Here is a 21,262-nt window from a genome sequence, read left to right as displayed (position 1 = left end):
TCAACACTTTTGAATCTTGGATTTTAAGACCCTGATCCTACAAAGAAAAATTTATGGGTGGACCAGTGAGCCTATGCACAGACCTACTGAAATTAATAACTAGAGCCAATAAATCCACATTATTTCAATTTTACAATGACATTCTATGAGCAAAAACCTGCACTCCTTATGAAGGGTTTGGTCTTCCATGCTGCTGAATGCTACTGCAAGAAGTGAAGAGCCAAAGCACTAACACCGAGGTGTGACCACCCTGCACAAGATCTGAAGGGGTTAAGGTAGCCAGGTAGGCCAATTAACTGCCCAGGCTGCACCTGGAGGAGGAGCCAGGGAGCAGGGATTAAATAAAGAGAGGGGGCTCAGCTGGACAGGAACAGGAGGGGCCCATATAAAGCCCAGTATCTGAAAGTGGCTGAGGGCTGAAGGGAAGTAGCTTGCAGTCACTCCCTAGGTGAAGGGAGCTGTGTTTGGGACTGTAGCAGGGTCCCTGAAGGGGTTAAAAGCAGTCCTGGAGAGGGCTGTGGCTGGGTAAAAGGGATTAAGAACAGCTGGGGAAGCTGAGTGAGTAGGGGCCCACAGCTGTGGCCAGCTCAATCAGGGCCCAGCTGGCCCTTATAAGAGGGCTGTGGGCAAGAAGCTGGAGGAGTCTCACTCTAGCCCTGGTGTGTGAAAGACTAGCTAATTCTTGGAGCAGCCAGGAGAAGGTGCCCATAGTGGTGAAAGGATCCTGTGACACCAGCACTCAGCATTTGCCCAACACTTATGCAGAGAGGTTTGTAGATAGCATAGAGAAATATTCTTGGTGCTCAGCAATGTGAACAAACCTGTTGACCTCACTGGGAAGCTTCTCAAAAGGCATAAGGGGCAGTTAGGTGTCCAATTCCCATTAAAAACCAATGGAAGTTGGGCTCCTAACTCATTTGTGTCTTTGTGCCAATGAACTGAGCAGTGATGAGTAGCAGCATGAGAAGTTATAGGGGTTTTTTATTTTAAATGAGAGCTGATATTTTCATGTAGTCACATGACTCCAGCAGTTGCAGCTTTAAGAAAAACACCAAACACAACAGTTGGCAACTTTGCAAGCTTAAGTGCTTAAATGCAATCCAGTGATTGCAAATGATGCACTGACCCGCCTGTTTTAACTTGCTTGGCTGGTTCACTCAAATGTGCTTAATGGCTGCACTTAGAAAAATCTGAGAAATGGGCAGTCAGCCATGAGAGCCAGCCACTGGCACAGAAATGTGTCCAAGGGCTCTAAGAAAACATTATATTCACAGCAAGCAGCTTGATACTTCCCAAGATGGATGAGACACGGAGTCCTTGCCAGCCTACCAGCCTGCAATGCCCACCTTATTGGATTGTGAGCAGAAAAGCCACCATGGCTCAGCAGCCTGACCCATGAATGCTACAATGCATTACTATCAGCATTCACACAGGATCAAGCTGTCGGGCAAAGCTTCTACTGAAGTCAATAGGTGTTTTGCTGGAGATCAGTGGGAGTTTTGCCTGTGTAGAGACTGCAGAACTTTGCCCTAGACAAATTTTACATTTCTAAAGGCTGTCAAATATTTTCTACTTCTATTTTCAACTCCTGAATATTAACAGAACTCTCCATTAAACCGTCCGGCCATACTCAGAGGGCCAGATTGCATTTAGCCTTGTACAAGGGCATATGTGGGGGACGAAGAATACAAGGAGCCTTAACTCCACAGAATCCTGACCTCCCCTGGCCCAATGGTCCCCACATCACACACCACTCTGCACCTGCAGGACGGAGCCTGACTCCTGGTCAGAGTTAATACCTTCTTGGCCAGTACATGAATGGATGCAGATGAAGGATATATCTGTTTTTCTTTGTAATCTACACAGATGCTATTAACTTTGAGCAATGACAGAGAAAGAGAGTACCATCCTTCAGAACTCCAGGTCAAACCTCCATCTAGGCAAGTTCTCCCTGTATGTCCAAATGCTGCATTTAACTTGTTTAGCCTAAGTCCATCCCAGCCCTAAAATCCCTTTGAATGAGACCGTGTGTAGTAGGTCCCATCTGAGTCCCATGAGGTTCATGAGTGATTGGTCCTGGGACCCACTTGGGCAGCCCCACCCAAACCTCCTCCTTTCCCAGTGATTCTACAGAAAGCAAATACACAAGGGTCTGTGGTCAAGCACAGCATATTCATCTGGGAAAAAATCTATCTATATTATACTTATATGGTCTCCATTACTGTAGTACCTGAGCATCTCACAGTCCTCATGGTATTTAGCCTCGCAGCATTCCTGTGAGATATTAAGTGCTATTATCCACTTTTTACAAATGGGAAACTGAGGCACAGTGAAACTAAGTGGCTTGCGTGAGGTCACACAGGAAGTCTACGGAGGAGCAAGGAATTGAACCTGGCTCTCACAAGTGCCCCAGGCTAGTACTCTAACCACTGGACCATCCTTCCTTTCAGAACCAGCTACAAATGAGACAGGGTTAAGTAGTGGTAATCTGCAAGGAAAGTGAAAGGCAGACTCAAGAGAAAAGCAAATGCTAATGTTCCCAAAAGGGGAGAACCTTTAAATTACCACTACCTTACTACTTTACACACTCAGTTCATAGGCCTTTAGCAAATATTCTTTTCCCTGCCAAAAATATTGTATCAGACTGAACACTCCAAAGGTGATGTGCAGAAAGATCAAAAAAGGCATAAGGTCAAATTCACTCTAAATCAATGGAGATGCACTAGGGATGAATTTGTTCCATCAGATTTTAATCTCGTTAGCCCCAGCCGCAGAAGTCTCACTCACCTTGGTGAGTACTTACTCATGAATCATTCTGGTGGCATCATTTGCAGTTATGAAATGTACCTATCTATTTGTATGAGTAACTGTTCACCAATGTGAAGAAGGATTCCACAACCAAGCCCCTATCAGCCCCCCACAAACAGCTGCAATATCACCTTACTTTGATTTCTTTCCAAGAATTACTAACCCCCAAATGGATAAACAGCAGCGAGTGTGGCATCCATTCATCAATGCACAAACATTTGCTTAAGTTTCACTGGAGTAAACAGAACTATGCATGTGCTTAAAGTTAAGCATGTGCTTATGCACTTTGCTGAATAGGAATTGACTAAAAGCTCATTTTAAATGCTTTGTTGAAAGCCTTTATTTCCTTAATCATCATCTTTGAGGGAGAGTGACCTTTTATTGACAGTGAATGTGGGAATTTGGCTTATCCCTGGATAAGAAATTTGTGTATAGTTCCCACAGTTGCCAGTGGGCAGCATGCATTTCAGTCCTGCTTCACCTCAATTAGCATTTTGTTCAGGGGTACCTTTCTTCCACCTTGCAGGAAATAATAAAAATGTATTGATGCATGAAATACACGGACTGGACCAGACAACGAAGGTTGATTTTAAGTGTCTAGCTTTAGAATGAACCCCCCCCCCAAAAGGGAGGGGGAGGGAGAAGAGGAAAGCCTCACTCAAAGTGATATCAAGAGTAAACAAGCTAGGTCTACATATCTGGCACCAGGAGGCAGTCAGCATTCCTTTCAATATGACACACAATTAGATTCCAGCAGACGAAACAGAAAATAATGATTATGATTGCTGATGCTGCAGCCCATAGCAGACTCGCATTAGTTTAAGTAGCTGGGTGTATGCCAGCCTCATTGCACAAATGGCAGTGCCTGTTCTATAGGAATCTGAAGAGAAAGAGAGTACTAATAGCTTAACGGTGACCTTTCACACATGCCATCCAGGTGAATCCGACAAGTCTTTTGGCTGTAATGGAACAGATCACTACAGGCCAGTCTCAAGGAAGTTACGCACCATTCATGCAAATAGATTTTTTTGCTTACACATATGAAATAAGTTTCTCTTGAGTAAAAAGTATAGTAAGCACTTTATTGGTTTACTTAACCCTTTCCCCACATGGTAAAAAATAGCCAGCTTTCCATTATTCATTTCAATTAGCCAATCAGTTAATATGAAACTTTAATTTTTAGCATGTAAGCCCCATGTGTCTATTTCAAAAATTGTAAATGTTTCCTAAAAGAGAATTAATTAAAGTTGGCTTAGGATAACAAAGTGACAAGTAGTGCTCTGTTTCTGGATTGAGTTTTCCATGGTTAGAGTATTTACTACTGAATGAAGTACAGTGTTTTTTACAGACATTGCTGTTGTAAAAGATATACATCTCCTGTTTCCTGAAGCTGAAAAATAAACTTCATAAACATGAAATGATCACTACATAGTGATATAAAAAGGAATGGGAAGTTCATGTATGTGAAAGCATGTTTCAAATAAATAAAATAGATACAAATACTGTCAGAGCAGCATAAAGGGGAATGAGTGTATTTGAGGAACAGGCCCTAGGATTCCAATCAGCGATCACACAGCTGGAAGTTCTAAAATGGTAGCCAGAACTCTTGTCCATTTCTTCTGAGAAACTAGCCTGACTAAAGGAAATAGAGCATAATTGGGCTTAATCTTCTGTGACAAAGTTCCTGCTCTACCTTGATGGGTCTTGCGCTTATTGGCAGATTTGCTCGCCTTGGAGCTTCACGGCAGCCCTCAGCTTGGCCGTTTTTCTGAACCCACAGTCCAGGTTGACGACTCCTGTGTCTGACCAGAAGTTGGGAGGATTTGGGGGGAACCTGGGCCTGCCCTCTACTCCGGGTTCCAGCCCAGGGCCCTGTGGAATGCAGCTGTCTAGAGTGCCTCCTGGAACAGCTGTGCGACAGCTACAACTCCCTGGGCTACTTCCCCATGGCCTCCTCCCAACACCTTCTTTATCCTCACCATAGGACCTTCCTCCTGGTGTCTGAGAATGCTGGTACACCTCAGTCCTCCAACAGTCCGCGTTCTCGCTCTCAGCTCCTAGTGCCTCTTGCTCCCAGCTCCTCACACGCACACCACAAACTGAAGTGAGCTCCTTTTTAAAACCCAGGTGCCCTGATTAGCCTGCCTTAATTGATTCTAGCAGCTTCTTGATTGGCTGCAGGTGTTCTAATCAGCCTGTCTTAATTGTCTCCAGAAGGTTCCTGATTGTTCTGGAACCGCCCCTGTTACCTTACCCAGGGAAAAGGGACCTACTTAGCCTGGGGCTAATATATCTGCCTTCTATTACTCTCCTATAGCCATCTGGCCCGACCCTGTCACACTTCTAAATAACAGTTATCTCCTGTAACTAATCATGAAAGTTTTAAACCAATATCAGACTGCATGCTTACTCAAAATACCAGAATGTGCTCTGTCACACAAATATAATCTTACCCTACAGAAACCTGAAAACTAAAATGAGTGGAAGACAGGATAACATGAACCGCAGTATACTTTTCATCTTCAAAACACACAATTTCAGCCTAAAGATCAGTCCACAAAATAATAAAGAAAAAGAATATACAGCCTTCTTCGTACACTGAGATTCCCCTAGTGAAAGCAAATGAGAAGATCTTTGAAAAGAAGAATAAAGAATTCCATGTAGTTATCTAGTTCAGATCATCTGGAAAGTTGAAGGAAAATGTTTAAGTTTAATGAAAGGGAATCATGTATGACTCAGATGAGACACTCACATTAGGATTAGCAGAAACTTTCTCAGCCTGAAAGACACTTCAAGGCCCAACTGTGCTTCCACTGAAATCAAAGGCAAAATTCTCATTGACTTCAAGGTGCAGGATAAGACCCTAGATTATCTGATATTCACCTGCATTGTGTATTTTCCCCTCCCCAACGTTAAACGTCAAAATCACAGCGTGCTGATTATTGTGCTGACAAATGCAATGCATTATGACATAAAAATGCATGCTAAAATATAATAGTTCCTACAACAAATGCAATGTATGTGTCAGGTCATTTTTTCTGCAATAGTTAGAAAGCCTAAGTTTGCTCTCATTTACCCCCTTGGAAGTCAATGGTGATGCATGGATCTGATTTAGGGGAGATTTTGGTCTATGTACTGTAATTCTCCTAGCGACCAGATGCACCTCTTATACAATACATAGAAATATACAAAGTATCTTGATCTACCTCTAATGTATCACAACAATGGCATCAGGATGGAGGAGTGGAATGGGTCTCTAATACTGATAATTTGTTCTTCAAGTATCTGGGGTACGGGTGGAGTTTTTTTAAGCATACAGTGCTCTATGGTGCTACCATGAACTCATCATCAAATGGAAGGAAGTTCCATGGCTCATGCACACTGCACAAGATGCCTATGAAAACACCATCATGGATCATTCCATGAACACAGACAACCTTGTCCTAATGTTCTGAGTTTATCCTTGGATGCCAAACAGAGCAGCAAATGTCTCCACAAATTCAAGCATGATTGACGAAAGAACATTCTTGAGCCTGAGATAACATGGACCATAACAATGCCTCTAAGCATGCATTAAACAAATGTTTTAATCATATAGTATATTCTTATTTTTTTTACATTTTCATTTGTGCTCTCGTTGTCTTGCCTTATTTGTTCAAAATTGAAAGTGTTGATGAATTTGATATCTTTACCATTGCTCTAAACTATAAACACTTAGGTTTGCCATGCTGGCATGTCCATCTGGCACAAATTTTCCTGGTTTGGAATTGCATTCTTTATGCCTCCCCTTTCTTTAGTCTCTCAAGTATTTTCCCCCTAAATCATATGGTAAGCCAAGTTCAGCACAGGAATTAACCTTCTAAAGTTCTGCAACTCATTTCCTTCTCACTTGTTCTCAGTATGGTTTCCTTCTCTTCTAAGTCAAGGGGATCAATTTGAATTTTCCTAGATTAGTCTCAACCCTGTTTTGAGCACAGTTGCCATGATTCTTTATTGATGGTGGTGTTGGACTTCATACAAGTTTAGCCAGCTGCATCATTAGTCATTTCAATAATTTCTGGCCCAGCTTTCAACAATTTATCAGAAGGCTTGTCAGTTATATGTTGCCATTATTTATTGTGTAATTCTAACACCCCTAGCTCTGCCTCCCTAATCCCACCAGCCATACAAAATAGATCCGCTATCAGCATATTTTTAGCCTTCACTCATGTAAATGTTGTACATTAAATAGCGCTTTTAATAATCTCACTACTCTTCCATTCTCCATCCATTTTCTATTCTTTGTCATCATATCATGTTACTGTTTCCCTCTCCCCCGCATCTTTCTTGGTTTTTTTCTCCTGATAGCTTGATATTTAGCACTAAAGAAAGTGCTTTTAGGAATTCTTAGCAAATAGAGATATTTACACTCACAATCCCACTTTCCTAAATACCCCACATTGGAATCTCCCTGTCCCTTTTGTTAAAAAATCCCCAGTTGGTAGATAATTTCTGAAAATGTTGCTAGGAGTTCTAACATGCAAATGTGCAACTGTAGTCCACACATTGACCAGATTTGTAAAGTACTCTAAATTCTCTATTTAGCAAATTCCACAGAAAGTCTACAATTTTCTTCATTTCATTTTAAGTCAGTCGCTACTGAATCCCATAGTAATTATCTGTGATATATGCATGCACTATTGACAAAGATCTTGTTGGCTGCTAATTGATGCAAAAACATCAAATGATCATCAAATAACGAAAGCAAAAAAGTGAACTTCAAAACAATTAAGGAGTACTTACTGTGGCAGAGAGTTGTGGCCCATTCAACTGTGCATGCAGAATGGCTTCATTGATTGAATTCCTGATTCCCAGAAGTGCAAGTTCCAGATCATGCGACCCAGCCATTTCATTAGTCAGATATTCCAGTGCGGAGATATACTCCCTCCATTGAGTATCCAGCTCTGACACACTGGCCAAACAGCCCCTCATTACATTTAGACAATATCCCACGCAAGGTCTGATTAGTGTCAGTCCTTGACAATGTGGACAGTACTGCATCTTCACTAGTGCTTTGCTACATTCCTTTGTAATAGCCGCATGTTCAGTTGTGTTTATCACTTCAATGCCCATATTGAGGGCCTGGTTTAGCATCCTACTTGCCCAAAGAGATTTTGACAGCTCTGTAACCACTTCATTAGAATAACGTCCAAAGGGATTTATGTCTTGTCTTGTTAGTCGTAGACACTCGGTATATTCCTCTGATAAATCTATAATTCCAGGGTTTATTAGCCGACTGTAAACCAAAGGAAAGAGACTGTCGAAGAACCGTAAAACTGCATTTTCCACTGTAGTCTCAGCACCCAAAATATATAGAGAGAGGTCTGTAAAAAGTTCTTTGACAGGCTCTGCAGCTTCTTTTGCCATGGCTCTGTAAGCTGTCTCAAACAGGGAGGTTGTGTGATTTTCTGCAAAGCGAAGCAATGACTCAAAGGCCTCTGCAAAACATAGACACATTAAAGGTTGACAGAAAAGTGGTTTATAACTTATTGATGCACAGGGACACTGATAATAAAATTATATGACTCTGGCAGATTGCCCCAACAAGATTACCAGATTCTGACTATTTAGTGCCTGATCCATAGCCAACTGAAGTCAATGGAAATATTCCCATTGGTTTCAATGGGCTTTGGTTCAGGCCCATGAGCAATACTTGGCAGGGCAAATCCACACAGCTTTAGTAGCTGCCATTGTATGTTGGCAGGTCCATTTGGTACATTTCCAAAGCAACACTCTTTTTGACCAATAAATGACATATTTCCAGTTTACAATGAACAGTCTGACATTCTAGTAACAAGTACAAGTGAACCAAGAAATCAAGCATCAAATTCCTGAATCGGCAAAAACCCTTTCAATGCAACCTATGTCTTGCTGTTATGTGGCAGTAAGGCAAGCTGGTAGGATTGCTTTAGGATGAAATGCACTGCAATTGTAGGAACCCAGTACTACAAAAATTGCTTTACCATGCAGTATAAGCAATTTTATAATATTTGCATTGAATAAGAGGGAATATTCTTGTTCACTATTGTATAGTATCTTTGTTTTCACACTTTGTTCTCAGTCTTGTCATTCAGCAATCTGTATCATTATCAGAATCAGCGATGAAGCTTTATAATATTAAGTCTAAAAAAGCCCAGTTGACAGTAAGAATCACTTAAATGACCAAATATTTCAGTTAATAGAGACTCCCATCTTAGACCACATCTGCACTTCTCAAATATTATCATATTGAAATGACTTGATGAATAACTTAAAAACTCCATGCCATGTAACTAAAACACTCCTTGATACCATAACCACTGGCTAGTGTTTAATTTGCTTCCCACCTCACATAATCTAGCTGCTACCCCGTAGAACTACTGAAATCATGCATTGAAAAGACAGAAAAACAAGCCATTTACATCCCTCTAAAGACTATTCAGGTTTATAAAACATACACTTGTAATGATTTGGACTTTTGATGTGGAAAGTGAATATGTACTAGAATGAAGATTAAATAAGAACATAAGAACAGCCATACTGGGTTAGACCAAAGGTCCATCTTGCCCAGTATCCTGTCTTCCGACTGGCAAATGCCAAGTGCTCCAGAAGGAATGAATAGAACAGGTAATCATTAAGTAATCCATCCCCTGTCACCCATTCCCAGTTTCTGGCAAACAGAGGCTAGGGACACCACCCTTACCCATCCTGGCTAATAGCCATTGATGGACCTATCCTCCATGAATATATCTTGTTCTTTTTGGAATCCTCTTATAGTCTTGGCCTTCACAACATCCTCTGGCAAAGAGTTCCACAGGTTGACTGTGCATTGTGTGAAGAAATACTTCCTTTTGTTTGTTTTAAACCTGCTGCCTATTAATTTCATTTGGTGACCCCTAGTTCTTGTGTTATGAGGAGGAGTAAACAACACTTCCTTATTTACTTTCTCCACACGAGTCATGATTTTAATAGACCTCTATCATACCCCTCCTTAGTCATCTCTTTTCCAAGCTGAAAAATCCCAATTTTATTAATCTCTCCTCATATGGAAGCTGTTCCATACCTTAATAATTTTTGTTGCCCTTTTCTGAACCTTTTCCTATTCCAATATATCTTTTCTGAGACGGGGCGCCCACATCTGCACGAGTATTCAAGATGTGGGCATACCATGGATTTATAGAGAGGCAATATGATATTTTCTGTCTTATTATCTATACCTTTCTTAATGATTCCCAACATTCTGTTCCCTTTCTTGACTGCTGCTGCACATTGAGTGGATGTTTTCAGAGAACTACACACTTACAGTCTGCTTTGGACTTAACAATCTTGAGTAGTTTTGTATCAACTGCAAGTTTTGCCACCTCCCTGTTGACTCCTTTTTCCAGATCATTCATGAATATGTTGAATCATCCCAGTACAGATTCCTGGGGGACACCCATTCTAACCGCTTTCATGTTACTAACCGCTATTGTAACTAACCGCTTTCATGTTCTCTCCACAGGTACCTTTGCGGAGAGTGGACCAGATGATATGTCTGGGGGGAGAAAGCAGAAGGAGACTCCGCTGGTTGGAAGGCATGAGATGCACTGTCCTGAGATGGGGGGTTCCACGACCACCACTCCCAAGAGAAGGAGGCGGGTGGTGGTGGTCGGGGACTCTCTCCTCTGGGGGACTGAGTCATCTATCTGCCGCCCTGACCGGAAGTCTGCTGCTTGCCAGGGGCTAAGATTCGCGATGTGACGGAGAGATTGCCGAGACTCATCAAGCCCTCGGATCGCTACCTCTTCCTGCTTCTCCACGTGGGCACCAATGATACTGCCAAGAATGACCTTGAGCAGATCACTGCGGACTACGTGGCTCTGGGAAGAAGGATAAAGGAGTTCGAGGCGCAAGTGGTGTTCTCGTCCATCCTCCCCGTGGAAGGAAAAGGCCGGGGCAGGGACCGTCGAATCGTGGAAGTCAACAAATGGCTATGCAGGTGGTGTCGGAGAGAAGGCTTTGGATTCTTTGACCATGGGATGGTGTTCCATGAAGGAGGAGTGCTGGGCAGAGACGGGCTCCATCTTACGAAGAGAGGGAAGAGCATCTTTGCGAGCAGGCTGGCTAACCTAGTGAGGAGGGCTTTAAACTAGGTTCACCGGGGGAAGGAGACCAAAGCCCTGAGGTAAGTGGGAAAGCGGGATACCGGGAGGAAGCACAGGCAGGAACGTCTGTGAGGGGAGGGCTCCTGCCTCATACTGAGAATGAGGGGCGATCAGCAGGTTATCTCAAGTGCTTATATACGAATGCACAAAGCCTTGGAAACAAGCAGGGAGAACTGGAGGTCCTGGTGATGTCAAGGAATTATGACGTGATTGGAATAACAGAGACTTGGTGGGATAACTCACATGACTGGAGTACTGTCATGGATGGTTATAGACTGTTCAGGAAGGACAGGCAGGGCAGAAAAGGTGGGGGAGTAGCACTGTATGTAAGGGAGCAGTATGACTGCTCAGAGCTCCGGTATGAAACTGCAGAAAAACCTGAGTTCTCTGGATTAAGTTTAGAAGTGTGAGCAACAAGAGTGATGTAGTGGTGGGAGTCTGCTATAGACCACCGGACCAGGGGGATGAGGTGGATGAGGCTTTCTTCCAGCAACTCGCAGAAGCTACTAGATCGCACGCCCTGGTTCTCATGGGTGACTTTAATTTTCCTAATATCTGCTGGGAGAGCAATACAGCGGTGCACAGACAATCCAGGAAGTTTTTGGAAAGCGTAGGGGACAATTTCCTGGTGCAAGTGCTAGACGAGCCAACTAGGGGGGGAGCTTTTCTTGACCTGCTGCTCACAAACAGGGAAGAATTAGTGGGGGAAGCAAAAGTGGACGGGAATCTGGGAGGCAGTGACCATGAGTTGGTTGAGTTCAGGATCCTGACACAGGGAAGAAAGGTAAGCAGCAGGATACGGACCCTGGACTTCAGGAAAGCAGACTTCAACTCCCTCAAGGAACGGATGGGTAGGATCCCCTGGGGGACTAACATGAAGGGGAAAGGAGTCCAGGAGAGCTGGCTGTATTTCAAGGAATCCCTGTTGAGGTTACAGGGACAAACCATCCCGATGAGTCGAAAGAATAGTAAATATGGCAGGCGACCAGCTTGGCTTAACGGTGAAATCCTAGCGGATCTTAAACATAAAAAAGAAGCTTACAAGAAGTGGAAGGTGGGACATATGACCAGGGAAGAATATAAAAATATTGCTCGGGCATGTAGGAATGAAATCAGGAGGGCCAAATCGCACCTGGAGCTGCAGCTAGCAAGAGATGTCAAGAGTAACAAGAAGGGTTTCTTCAGGTATGTTGGCAACAAGAAGAAAGCCAAGGAAAGTGTGGGCCCCTTACTGAATGAGGGAGGCAACCTAGTGACAGAGGATGTGGAAAAAGCTAATGTGCTCAATGCTTTTTTAGCCTCTGTCTTCACTAACAAGGACAGCTCCCAGACTGCTGCGCTGGGCATCACAACATGGGGAGTAGATGGCCAGCCCTCTGTGGAGAAAGAGGTGGTTAGGGACTATTTAGAAAAGCTGGACTGCACAAGTCCATGGGGCCGGAAGCGTTGCATCCGAGAGTGCTAAAGGAATTGGCGGCTGTGATTGCAGAGCCATTGGCCATTATCTTTGAAAACTCGTGGCGAACGGGGGAAGTCCCAGATGACTGGAAAAAGGCTAATGTAGTGCCAATCTTTAAAAAAAAGGGAAGAAGGAGGATCCTGGGAACTACAGGCCAGTCAGCCTCACCTCAGTCCCCGGAAAAATCATGGAGCAGGTCCTCAAAGAATCCATCCTGAAGCACTTACATGAGAGGAAAGTGATCAGGAACAGTCAGCATGGATTCACCAAGGGTAGGTCATGCCTGACTAATCTAATCGCCTTCTATGATGAGATTACTGGTTCTGTGGATGAAGGGAAAGCAGTGGATGTATTGTTTCTTGACTTTAGCAAAGCTTTTGACACGGTCTCCCACAGTATTCTTGTCAGCAAGTTAAAGAAGTATGGGCTGGATGAATGGACTATAAGGTGGACAGAAAGCTGGCTAGATTGTCGGGCTCAACGGGTAGTGATCAATGGCTCCATGTCTAGTTGGCAGCCGGTGTCAAGTGGAGTGCCCCAGGGGTCGGTCCTGGGGCCGGTTTTGTTCAATATCTTCATAAATGATCTGGAGGATGGTGTGGATTGCACTCTCAGCAAATTTGCGGATGATACTAAACTGGGAGGAGTGGTAGATACGCTGGAGGGCAGGGATAGGATACAGAGGGACCTAGACAAATTGGAGGATTGGGCCAGAAGAAATCTGATGAGGTTCAATAAGGATAAGTGCAGGGTCCTGCACTTAGGACGGAAGAACCCAATGCACCGCTACAGACTAGGGACCGAATGGCTAGGCAGCAGTTCTGCGGAAAAGGACCTAGGGGTTACAGTGGACGAGAAGCTGGATATGAGTCAGCAGTGTGCCCTTGTTGCCAAGAAGGCCAATGGCATTTTGGGATGTATAAGTAGGGGCATAGCGAGCAGATCGAGGGACGTGATCGTTCCCCTCTATTCGACATTGGTGAGGCCTCATCTGGAGTACTGTGTCCAGTTTTGGGCCCCACACTACAAGAAGGATGTGGATAAATTGGAGAGAGTCCAGGGAAGGGCAACAAAAATGATTAGGGGTCTGGAACACATGACTTATGAGGAGAGGCTGGGGGAACTGGGATTGTTTAGTCTGCAGAAGAGAAGAATGAGGGGGGATTTGATAGCTGCTTTCAACTACCTGAGAGGTGGTTCCAGAGAGGATGGTTCTAGACTATTCTCAGTGGTAGAAGAGGACAGGACAAGGAGTAATGGTCTCAAGTTGCAGTGGGGGAGGTTTAGGTTGGATATTAGGAAAAACTTTTTCACTAGGAGGGTGGTGAAACACTGGAATGCGTTACCTAGGGAGGTGGTAGAATCTCCTTCCTTAGAAGTTTTTAAGGTCAGGCTTGACAAAGCCCTGGCTGGGATGATTTAATTGGGGATTGGTCCTACTTTGAGCAGGGGGTTGGACTAGATGACCTCATGAGGTCCCTTCCAACCCTGATATTCTATGATTCTATGATTCTATGACACCACTATTCACCTCTCTCCAGTCTGAAAACTGAATAAAGCTTGACATATAAAAAATAACCTTGGATAAGTCTGGGCAGTAGCTCAGAGAACGCTTGAGAGGTAAACGTTAAATTTTCCATTTCACAATGCTGTGACTCGGGCGCTGCTTCTTGCAGAAAGCGCTTCGGGGGAGGGTTAAAGAATAAAATCAAAGCACAAACTGCTCTTATAGAGGGCCCCAGCAGACGAGTAATGGAGTAATGTAGGTGCAGCTACCACTCTGACAATTACTTTCTCAATATTAATCTCTGCTTGACTTGCTTTTCAGCTGATGTTTGGGCGGAGGATGGGGAAGGGTTTGGGGAGAAGTTTGCTTCACATCACAAACAAGAAAACAAAATTACATCAAATTAAAACAATCTATAGTTGATCTTTTCTCGACATCACTTTACACCAGCTGAGGCTCTTGCCTGAACAGGTTTATTGGCCTCATCACCGCAGCGCAATGTAGTCTGGTAACATTTGGAACAAACTGCACTTTCTCTTATAGGGGGCCCAGCAGAGGCATAGCTGGGGTGGTATAGGCCAGGATTAACATGCATTGGCAGAACTATGTTGAAAAGCTTGCACAGTGCCTTTCCGTATTATGGCTGCCTGTGCTACTACTCCCTCGGTGATTGGATTTGAAGGCTCATGACAGCAAAGGGTACTATTTAACTAAGCTGATAATTCAAGGTGCCCCATGGTACATTGTGTAAATCAGTATTTTAGCCACTATTTTTTAAACCCAGGCTTGCCTTTCATCTGACAGATTGAAACAAGTGCATCAGAATAACTCCAGCCATCTTCACGGTACTACAGCAACTAATACCATGGAAGGTGGTGGTTGTTTTTAAATCCTAGAACTTAAGAATCCAGCTAGAATTTGGTTTAAAAAGAAAAAGTTCGTTCTCAGGCAGAGCCCTGATTTGCCAAATTTCAGCCTGAAGCAGATTTTTACAGCTATGTTACAAAATTCTGCAAATGGGGTTTATAGTGGAAATACTGACACAATCTTAACTCTAACATAGTTAACTACATAGCACTGTGCTAATAAAATATATTTTCTTTGCCAAGACACCCCTATTTAATCTTTTTTGTTTGCTTTATTTTATTCTAGTGGAAATCTGAACACTGTTTTTATTTCACTGAAACCATTCAAAACAAATATGTTAATAAAAGACAAAGAGGAAAGCATTAAGACCCCTTTTTGTGTTCTTTTCTATTCATGATATTGAACCTTATAGCTGCAGTACAGGAAAAAAGGATTGTTCTCCCATGTCATATCAGCGCCTGTAGATTCCCACATTGTCACTTTATATATCTCACCCTTAATTGTGTATTGCAACCATTGTCCAAACAGGACTGAATGAGCCATGCTTAAGAACCAGTCTAAGGCATCCTTAAGAAGTTACTGTTGAATGAAAGAGCACCTTTCCTGCCCCCTCACCTCTATACCATACCCTTGGCCCTTTCAGCATTAGGAACAAGGGACTGAGACCAAAAATCAAGCATCCAGCATGGACACTTCACAACACAAGTACTGACCCAGCAACCCTAACTAAGTATGTAAGCAGGCTCATTCAAATCAAAGGAACTGCTCATGAGCTTAAAATTAAGTGTCTAAGACAGTGAAGGATCCAGGCCATACCCATTATGCTATCAGATCACAACAATGTTGCTTTAAAAATATCTAGGACTAAGTTGTAGTTTTTGTAGCTCAAGCGGTTAAAGCTCTGTTAAAACAACAATGTATGAAAAATGACAGCAGTAAGTAGAAGGAGATTTTCAAAGGCAGAAAGGGCAAAATGGCATCTAAATCCCATTAAAAGTAAATGGGATTTGAGCACGTAACTCCTCAAATCTCCCCCTGAATCTGCACTTTAAGGGTAAGTTTATAATCAAGGTTAGTAGTGGAATATGTTGGCATTGTGCTTTGACTATCAATCTGCTTCCAATGTTCACATCATTACTGCCATACAGTCTCATTCTTCTGAAACTGAGCTTATTCAACATTGAAATTACCATGTTGACTAAAGGCCACATTGTACAAGGCGCTGTATAGACAGTAAATGACAATGCCTGCCCCAAAGATCTCAACTTGTAAAACAGCTTTCACCAGCTTTATTGGGACATTAGGTTGTTAGCAGATGACAATACACTTTATTTCTAATCTTTTTGTTCTGAAAATTCTGTACTCCATAAAAACAAAAATTAAAAAATGTAATAAAATAGAAATGTTTCTGATAATGCCACTTATTTCCTAGTGTGATGGGAAGAAAGTCAACTGTAGATTATACCTCCTGAAAACTAAACTGAAGTGTGCCAAATTCACAGTATGAAAAGAATATTTTTGTTAATTTTAGATTTGCAGTGAAGGGATGTAAGTATATTAAATTACATTTGATTCAACCACAAAAAAAAAATGAAAACTGTCACTTTTAGGCACTCAACAATCTTGAGGGAAGGAAATCTGCATGCTTCTTTCCATTGTTATAAAATACCATGAAAGCACTCGATTGGCTGAATAGCCTTAGCCCTCTAATTAAGAATAATGGGGCCTCATGCAGTTGAATGGATTCTGTAACGATGGACAGTTTCCACTCAGATTGTACAAAGGAAGCGAGCTGACCATCTTGTTTGAAAAGTTTTTAATTATATACTTTTAATTCACTTTGTGGAGTATGTTGTATGACGTTTATAAATTACTACAAAGCTTTCCCCTTATCTGAAACAGCAGGTGCTCATTTGTGGAGTCTAATAGAAAGTGTTGGAGACATTTATAGATTTGCAAAAGATCATTCTAAGCCTGATCCAGAGCTCATTCAAGTCAACAGAAAGATGGACACTGACAAGCTTTGGATCCAGCCCTTTAACAGCAATGTCTATTTCAACACAATTTTACAAGTCGTTTCTATTATGAAAAGAGATGAGCCTGAAACAAACTCCTGGAATGGAATGCCCCTGAATTTGGGGGACATTCAAATTGACTCAAATTTCGTACGTTGGGCCTATCTCTTGTTCTAAAATATGCAGGGGAAATTAGCTTTATTTTCAGGTTCATTACCTGCCCATTTCAATTTGAGCCCATGTGAAATGTGAAACTTGGGATGTTTTCAGCCAACTTTTGAATTTTAAAATTATATGAGCTCACTGGTGACTTTTTAATGAAAACTAAGCAATGACTTCTTCCATGGGGAGAGTTTTGCTCAAGTTGTTTATCATGCTCAGAGCATACTTGACAGTGGGGTTGACGTTGTGTCTGATGGCCCAACACAGCTGATCAAACACAGCTCACCTCTGGAAACTTCCCATCTGAACTGCTGGTCCTTTAAAATTAGCTTCTGGAGATCAGCCAAGTCATTACAGATTCCAGACTGTCTCTGTTTGTGCACTGGAGGTGTAGAAATTCAAATGCTGAGCAGCTGATTATTTTGTACACTAAGGTTCTCCGCTGGTTCCCAGTGCTAATGCACAATAAGAAATAATGCTTGATGCATGGCACAAAAAAAGAACAAACTTTCACTGAGACACACAAGGTGGGTGAGGTAATATCTTTTATGGGGACAACTTCAGTTGGTGAGAGAGAGACGCTTTCAAGCCACACATCACCCTCACCCACCTTGTCTCTCTAATATCCTGGGACTGACTTGGCTGCAACTACAGTGCATACTAGGATGACCAGATGTCCCATTTTTAAAGGGACAGTCCCATATTTAAGCCCTCCTGCAGGTGTCCTGACTTAAAAAAAAAAAACAAACAGGCAAATTTCCCCATATTTGCTGTCTCCCCACCCCCCAATCAGTACGGGCAGTACTGCTAGATCCCTGCTCGCCAGCTGCCCATCCACCAGCGGTGAGTGGGGGGTCCAGTGGCTGATGATAGGAGTGGGTATGGAAGACTGGTGGCGGGGCAAAGACACAGAGCACAAGGCCAGCTGCTCCCCCTGCTGGTCCATTAGCTTGGCCCTCTCTGCATGCCAGCTCTCGGCCAACAGGGCCCCACCCCCCATCCTGTTTCTGTCCGGTGTGGCTGTGTGCTGCGAGCTGCAGTGGCTGGTGAGTGTGGGCAGGTGCCAGGCGGCGGCCGGTTATATATCACCTCTGCTGCCCACCCAGCCCTTTACGTGCTCCCCCTCTTGCTGTCCTCTCCCTGCTTTGTCCCTTCACCACCTCCAGCCCTGCTGCTCCTATATATTCCCCCAGGCAGGGCACGTCCCGTTCCCAGCAATGTGCAGAGAATCAGCCCCTGGTTGGAGTGCTCAGCTCACCAACAGCCTGGCCAGCAGGCTCCTTCCTTCCCCCCACTGCCTCTGGCTGGGCCGATGCCCCAGGGCGCTGGCCAGGAGGATTGACCCCTGCATGTGCCAAAGCCCCACACAGCACTGGCATAGGGAAGCCTCTCCACCAAGCTCTGGAGTGGTGGTGGGGAAGCTATTTCCAGCCTGTTCATGCCCCAAACCTGCAGGCTCCACAGCAGCCCCCTGGGCAGGGACTTAGCACCCTCTTCCCCCGCCTGCCCTGGGCTGCTCCATCTCCTAGGCACCCTCCCCCGCTGAGCTACCTCTCTGGCCAACTTCGCTGAAGCCCCTGCAGTCAAGTTCCCTGGGCCCTAGTGCACAATGCCCCCTTAGGGCTTAACTCCTTACTGCCCGCACTGTAGTCGGGGGAGAGGAGGTGGCTCGGTTATTTCAGTGGCCAGCAGCCTGGAGGTCTTAGCTGCCTTTTGACACTGTGCAAGCAGGAAGGGACAAGCTGCTTCCAGCCACAGAGCGGGGGGGAAAGAGATGAGCTCTGCAAAGACACGGGCCAAGTCATCCCTTTCCCCCCTGCGGCTGGAAGCAGCTCCCATCCCTTCCCTCCTACACAGTGTCGAAAGGCTGCTGTTGGCCACACACTGGTGTGAACCCTAGCAGAAATCTGGGGACGGGGGCATGTGACCCTGCATGCCCCCTCCTCACATGTTGCCTCGGCAGCACGCAGCGCTAGGTACCAGGAGAGGCGGGTCCGTCCCGGGGGCCCATTTATAGCTACTATGAATATTCTTTAGCCATAAACACTGAATTCTACAGTGCTGCATTCTTTCTGATAGAATGAAATTCTCTATTTAAGACATGCAGAGGACCTCACATGGGTCTTCTGCACTGGGGTAGATTCCACACATCAAATGCAGTAAGAGTAGGTCCGACTCCAATCTCAAGCCAGCTGGTGTAACTCCATTCACTTTAGTGGAGCTACCACTGATTTATTCCACAGCAAGATCAGAAGCAGGTCCATATATCTCAGGATCTCTATTTAGTCTTCAAGTACAAAGGGAGCTGTAGGGGTTCAGCTGTTTGTGCAGAGTGTGCTTGCCAGTCCTGGAATCTGCACAGGGTGGCTGAGGCAGATTCAGGATATGTATACCAACTCACCTGTCACTGCAGAGCTAACACCTTCCAAAGAACACCCTAACCCTCTTCTGTGAGTTTCCTGCGGAAGGGGCAATTATGTAAACAAAATATATTACTTACACAAATTGAGCCAGATCCTTATTTGGTATAAATCAGTGTTGCACCAGTGAATGCAATGGGCCTATGGTGATTTACTCAAGCTGGGGATCTGACCCATTGTTGTGATTTCTCGTGTTATTTTTAAATTGATGTATCAGTGTTTCAGTGTATGCTGCTCTCCACAACACTAATAATTCATTATACCATGCAATAACTGAACAGATGTTGCATTTAAGCAAAGTTATTTAAAAAAATCCTTTTAACAACCACACCATGATATTAACTCTAGTGAGCACAAATACAAGCAACAGAATACAGAAATACTTATAAATGTAAAATGTACATACAGTGTAGTATAAGGAAGCAAACGTGACAAATTCAAGTAGCACTGTTATTTGTCTAGCTCTAATACAGTCTCTTAAAGCCACACTAATATTTGACTTTTTGGCCTTTGACTCCTTGCACTGATTACAAAGCTGCAAGCTGACAGAAACTACAGTATGTGGAATAGGTGCTTTTGAATGCTTTTAGGTCCTTCAGGCTCTCTCTGTGATTCTTACAATGTTTGCTAAGTTACAGTACAACATCTAGACATCCTTCAGCAACAGCATTACAAGTCAAAAATTTGTTCTCAATTTTACACAGATCTTTATGTATGCAAGACAAATTCACAGTTAGTGGATTAGTGGAGTTACACCTTCAACCCTCTGTTGTCTGGCAATGAGAATTACTGATAAGAATAAAGGATAAGCCAATCTTTTAAAGTTTGGATGTTCGATTTGGTTCACAGCAGGGTAGACATTTTTAAAAAAATCTTGGGTTTTTTAAATCAGATTTTTGTATTTTGTTATTTATAACGTTTTTCTTTTTAAAAATAAACATCTTTAAAATTAAATCTGAATTTAATACAAAATATGCTCAGGCCTAAACTTATTATAAACTCTTAAAACATTCAAACAAACAATAAATATGCTGAATTCATGAGTCTTTATCACAACCTTAGAGTTAAAGGTGGCTTTTCTACAGAAAGGAAGAATCAGGGGACAAATGTGTAACTTTTGTGGTCAAGCTTTATGAATATGGCACAACAGGTCATGTACTGTACTAAGGGCTTGTTTTGTTTTATTAAAATAAATTTTATATGCTGTTATGTGTTTAAGTAAATTCCAGTTACCATTCTAATGAAGCTTGACACAGATCATGAGCAAAAAGTTAAATATGTAGTAAATAAGCAATAGATCATTCATCTTTTCCTAACATAATAAAAATGTACAATTAATAAGAATCTGAAAATATTAAACTCCATAATTGCTTACATAAATGTACATAGTTACAGTGTATCCGCCTGGATAGCAAAAAGATGTACCAAATCTAGTATAAAGGCTCTATTTAGTTGTAAATCAATGATTTAATGGTTATATCAACCAATGAGAATGCGTCTTCCTGTAGAAAATAACTGAAGTGCAAATGGAAAAGTTGATTAAAATCAATTATTTAAATTGAGGCTTTTTACTTGGCAATTTAAATCATGATTTAAATCTCCTTGCTGTAAGTCAGTCTACCCAGGTTCACGGGGGTGTCATCTAAATGTATATGGATAGCTATCATTTGGAAATCTCAAGAGAACAGGCTCTCACTTGAGACTTCCAGAACTTCTGCTAACAGCAATAAATCTAAAAGAAATGGAATTCTAATTTCAGGTTTAGCCTGATTTTCTATCTTGAGTGAAGGATGAAAACTCTTTATTCATGTTAAATCATCATGTATGTTATTGGTTTTACACTGGCAGACCATATGGACCAT

General features: G+C 42.9%; 1 protein-coding gene across 4 annotated transcripts in view; it reads right to left on the bottom strand.

Moving 5' to 3' along the window:
- Window positions 1–21,262, bottom strand: part of LOC102940836 (glypican-5) — a 614,981-nt gene that overhangs the window by 449,856 nt on the left and 143,863 nt on the right. For all 4 annotated transcript variants that reach the window (XR_006283739.1, XM_043522374.1, XM_037908861.2 and 1 more), the window contains exon 3: window positions 7,591–8,285. Coding sequence is in view for 3 of the 4 variants with exons in the window: in XM_043522374.1 (XP_043378309.1) it covers window positions 7,591–8,285 (695 nt within the window). In the remaining variant the exon portion in view is untranslated. The remainder of the gene's footprint in view (window positions 1–7,590; window positions 8,286–21,262) is intronic.

The sequence above is a fragment of the Chelonia mydas genome, chromosome 9, assembly GCF_015237465.2.
Source record: "Chelonia mydas isolate rCheMyd1 chromosome 9, rCheMyd1.pri.v2, whole genome shotgun sequence".
NCBI lineage: Eukaryota > Metazoa > Chordata > Testudines > Cheloniidae > Chelonia > Chelonia mydas.
This window is presented reverse-complemented; position numbering and strand designations above follow the sequence as displayed.